The 4,722-nt window shown below is 47.3% G+C and overlaps 1 protein-coding gene across 1 annotated transcript; it reads left to right on the top strand.

Annotated features, from left to right (window-relative positions):
- Positions 1–204: 204 nt before the first annotated feature.
- LOC144140022 (globin-like) lies at positions 205–4,143 on the top strand. The gene is made up of 2 exons (XM_077672235.1): positions 205–660; positions 3,814–4,143. Exons 1-2 carry the CDS (start codon positions 205–207, stop codon positions 4,141–4,143), a joined length of 786 nt encoding a protein of 261 aa, XP_077528361.1.
- Positions 4,144–4,722: the final 579 nt, after the last annotated feature.

Genomic DNA, 4,722 nt, shown 5'->3' with positions numbered 1-4,722 from the left:
ATTTATCTGGCCCCGCCCCTAAGGGGTGTAGTTTTTTATCATTATATTGCAATTCTAACGAACAGTTTTGAAATTATCAGATAAACCTCAAGCCTTGGCCAATCCCCCTCAGTACGCACGTGCCATTACAAATGAAGAAGAAGAAGAAGAAGGAAATAAGAAGAAGAAGAAGGACTGTTTGGACCCCTGAGAAAGCATGCAGTGATGGGGAACTTCTTGCGCAAGGACGTGGTTGATTCCTGGACCGGCATGACTTCACGCGAGAAGAGACTCGTCCTCGACAGTTGGCGCAGGTTCTGCCGCCAGAACCCGGACTACAGCGTGATCCTCTTCATGGGGATGTTCACCAGGCATCCCGAGTACCAGAAGCTCTTCAGGCCTTTCAGGAAGGTACATCGGGAGGCGCTCCCCAGCAACGCGAAGTTCCGGGCGCACGCATGCGCCGTGGGCCATCAGCTGTCCGCCATCGTTGAGAGCCTGGACGAGCCCGAGGTGGCTGTCGAGCTGATCCGCAAGAACGCCGCCGATCACACGAAGCGCGCACGCGTGAGACCCGCCAACTTCGAGGGCCTCTTCTCGGCCGTCCTCGCCGAGATGGAGGCCAAGAGCAAGCCGGTCATGACTCCAGCTGTCGTAGCCGCCTGGGAAAAGCTCTTTCGGGTGAGAAATCGTTTTGTTTTTTTCGCACAGTGAGAATAGCTTTAATGGCTGCGTCTAATCTCACGGCAGCCGTGAGAATTACCTCCGGGCAATTCTCACGGCACTTACCATAACAGCTGGCTGGCCTAAAATTTGCTTTATAATATTGCGCACCAACGTAACCTAACATAGCAGAGCCTCAATGAACGTAGCGTAACCTAACCGAACGCGTCATAACCAACCCAAATCCAGCTAAACTGCAACAAACCTAATCCAAGCCAACCCAACGACACAGAACGCAACCTATATTAAACGTAATTTAACCAATTCTAGAAGTCCTGTACGACGATCTCTTGATATAGTAAAAACCAGAGTAAAAAAGCATTAACAAAATCACAATGACCGAGAAATTCTCAAAGCCGAACAAAGAACATCGCATTGCTGGACTCGAACCTGAGCCTTTTCGTTTGAAATTATATACTATACCACAGCACTAGAGTGACAGCTGCAAACATTTCTTTGTAGGGAATATTTATCCTGTAGAATCTCGGCGTAGCGTGCTTAGCCAATGAGAGGCGACTGCCATGAGAAATTTCGGACGGTATTTCTGACGGTCGCCGGGATAATAGACACTACCTAGTTTAATCGCGATGGGTTTGTTCTGCTGCCATGGGTGGTAAAAAAGACTGAGGAATTTTCGACGAAGTTTGAACTGAATGGCTGTTAAAAGTGGACGGTCATTGTAACTGTCTGTTTACAGATAGCGCAAGCAAAGGCCGCCTTAATTTGGTCGTCTGGCTGAGGTTGCTCTTTATGGCGGCCACTCTAAAATCGTTGCCGAAGGCTAAACAATTACCTTTTGCCATGAATTGATATTTTAAATCCAAATGTTTGTCGCCGTATAGGCCGTTTATAATTTTTCTTGCCAACAGAAAGGGAAACGGGGCAGCATTAGATATTGAGGTAAGGAATTACTAGGACAGCCAAGCATTTCATAAGTTGCCGGAAATCAGCAACGATTCATTTGCAATTGCCGAAGACACCATCCCCATCAGCCTTTCCCCTTTGCCACTTTCCCTTCTTCGCTGCAGTACTGTAAAAAGGTAACCTTTTTCGCAACGCCGAGCAAAGAGGACACATAATGGGACCATACATTGCTGCTCAAATGAGCGCTTTTTGAGTACTTAGCATGCCGAAATTAGACGTAGGCTTCGCTGACTGTCCCTAAGAAGTGTTTCGAAGCGTGGAACGCCACCATGGTGGAATAATTCGGCAGCTCTCTTGAGCGAATTCACCAGGCGTTTTTCGTCCAAGAAAATAAACAATCAAACCTTACATTTTTGTAAGAATGTTTCGTACCCTCTTCGCGCATCCTGTGAAGTCGTGTTACCTGGAAATTCCTCTAGATAACGCTTGTTTTCTCGTTGTTGGGGCGGGGGGGGGGGGGGGGGGGGGGCTGAGGAAATGTATCACGTTCTGTGATGGTAATATAAACGTTTGATATCATCTCTCGTATTTTTTGACGCAATCACTAGGACTCATTATTTTCAGTAATCGGCATGTATGTCTAGCACAATAACTAGAACAAAAACGGCTTGTTTTCTAAACGAACAGCTTTTGTATGGTTCATGATCGCGGGTCTTTCAAAAAAGCTGTATAATAATGAAGAGAGCGTAAACGCTGATTCTCATTCGAATAAAATGCCCTCGGAAACAGCGACAAAAGAAGAAGTGGTTTCAATCCGCGCTGCGCAAGTGGTTGGAAAGCAAAGCTTTAGACGTCCACCACAACGATTGCCCATGCGATGTCACTTGAATTCACACACGTGGCTCTACAAAGTGTGAAACCAGAGATTCTGCCAGCCGTTACCTGAAATTCACGGGGGCGGCGCCGTGAACGCATCAGCAGCTTTGCCACGGCCGGGCTAGAGCGGCGGACGACACCACCGATGTAGGCCGGCCGTGAGTCGGGAGAAAGAAAACGGAGAGAAGCGTCTTTCGAGGGGTGAGACAGCGGAACCTAGCCATCGTGATGGGCTACCTTGGGGCTACACCACCGCGCGACCCAAGCGCAGACACCGAAACAAATAGGCATGTGAGCTTAGTGATTCACATTTATACCGATTTAAACTAGTTATTTTAGTAAGTTCGAGAACTGCGACAAAGCTGAGGCAACTTTTATAATCGCTATTTATCAGAACCAGTTGCTGCTTTCGCCTTTTGTAATACCTGTTAAACCACAACCGGATTGGTATTCACCAATTTAGAAAATGGAGTCCCGTTCGAGGCAAGTAGTGCGCAAAAGGTAGCGTTTCTCTAGCGGAAAGATGTCTAAATGTGATCTCTAAATTTTGTTTTGCCGCCCTGCAAAGCAATCATTAACGTATGTTTGGCGTACGACCACTTAATTCGGTCGGGTACGGGTTACGCTGGAGGTGCAGTCGAACACGTTAATCAAGCCATGCGAAGGCACCGCGCAATCGATGTAAAGCTGCACCAAAACAGGCCCAAAACAGCCGTCGCTAAAGCAAACGACAAAGCCGCACCGCCGACGCCGCCGCCATTTCTAGTGTGCTCCGTGAGTGAAACCCTCCCCCCCTTTCCCCCCTACCGCCTCCGCCGCGTTGGTAGTTTGTTGTCCCGCACGCTATGAAAGAACCGTTCGCTGGTAGAGCTAGAAAGCTTTACTTTAAAATTGTCACACGCCAGTTGAGATCAGCGCAGATATTGACCGATGAAAGCTTCGCCTTACGTCGCATTCCACCTCTGCGTGGGATCCACCAGATTTTGTTTGCGCCATTATCTACCTCCTATCCATGTCATTTTAGCCTATAATCGTTGATTTTTTTGTGGTTCTCGCAAAACCTTCCTCAGTCGTTTTTTTTATTTATTAAAAATTGCGACACTCGGAAACATAACTGAGTTTTGCAACAATTGTGATTAACGCTTCTTAACGCTGACACGCTTCCAGTGCCCGTATTGGGTAGGGTGTTTACGATGTGTCATCTTTGTCCATACACACTTATAGCAAGGGACCTTCTTTCAAAGGAACGTTTTGCGTGACCTGAAAGGTGCTTCCAAAAACTGACGCTATCGAATTTCCGCTGAAAAACCTCCCCCAAATTCACCATGTTCCTAAGCAAAAACTGAACCGTGTTGTGACATTCATTTCCAGAGAATCAACATAATCACACGGTCCGTCTACGACCAGGCGGATGCTACGGCTTCGGGTTCGGCGACGGTACAAAGCGGCACCCCTTCTTTGCATGAGGAGCACCCGGCCCAGGCCAGGGACGCCGCTCACAGTGAGGCTGGCGCAAAGCTCTTCGACGCCGAAGAAGACAGCACAAAAGGCAGCACAAAATCCGAGACGCCTTTGAAACACAAGAGCTCGTCACTCGTGGAGACGTCGCCGGCGATACGTAGTGTCATCCCAAGTCCAGAGATGACCAGCACGTCGGCACGTCCCCCCACGACTTCTACCGAAGCGATGAAGAGAGACTGACCCAACTACGGAATAATTAGCGGCAACTTTTGCTTCAGTCTAGCGAAACCTGATCGTTAATTCTTGTCGATTATTTTTGCTCGTGATTCTCTCCAATAACGAGCGAGTGTTCCTCCCTGGTTTTTTCAGCTCTGTGGTGATTCATTCAGTGGCACGCGTCTTGGGAAGGCATTTCTAAACAGCAACTGATTTGAACCCTTACGGGTCATATGACTCCCTGAAAAGTGACGTTCAATGACCTTGCGGTTGGCAGGAATGGTTGTAAAAACTGGATGAAAGGTTGTCACTTCACACGGGGAAATCCAAAACGCAGAAAAACCTATCAGCCGTACATAACAGATTATGATGATTACCGAAGTAATTACAAATAGTGATTATTGGTCACTTTGATTAGTTTGGATTGATTTGGTGTCACACGAATTAAGGTAGATGATACCTGGATGAAATATGAAGTTTTCACATGAGTTAGGTTGGAGAAATGGCTGGTAGGTGATCGATAGTAAGAATATATAATGTCAAAAAGAAGTAGATAAGTTTGGAGTTAGGTAGGTGAAAACATGGAATAACATAGGTTGACGT

This window comes from Haemaphysalis longicornis, unplaced genomic scaffold, assembly GCF_048455015.1.
Source record: "Haemaphysalis longicornis isolate Haplotype H1 unplaced genomic scaffold, Haemaphysalis longicornis Haplotype H1 scaffold_5, whole genome shotgun sequence".
NCBI classification, from domain to species: Eukaryota; Metazoa; Arthropoda; class Arachnida; order Ixodida; family Ixodidae; genus Haemaphysalis; species Haemaphysalis longicornis.
This window is presented reverse-complemented; position numbering and strand designations above follow the sequence as displayed.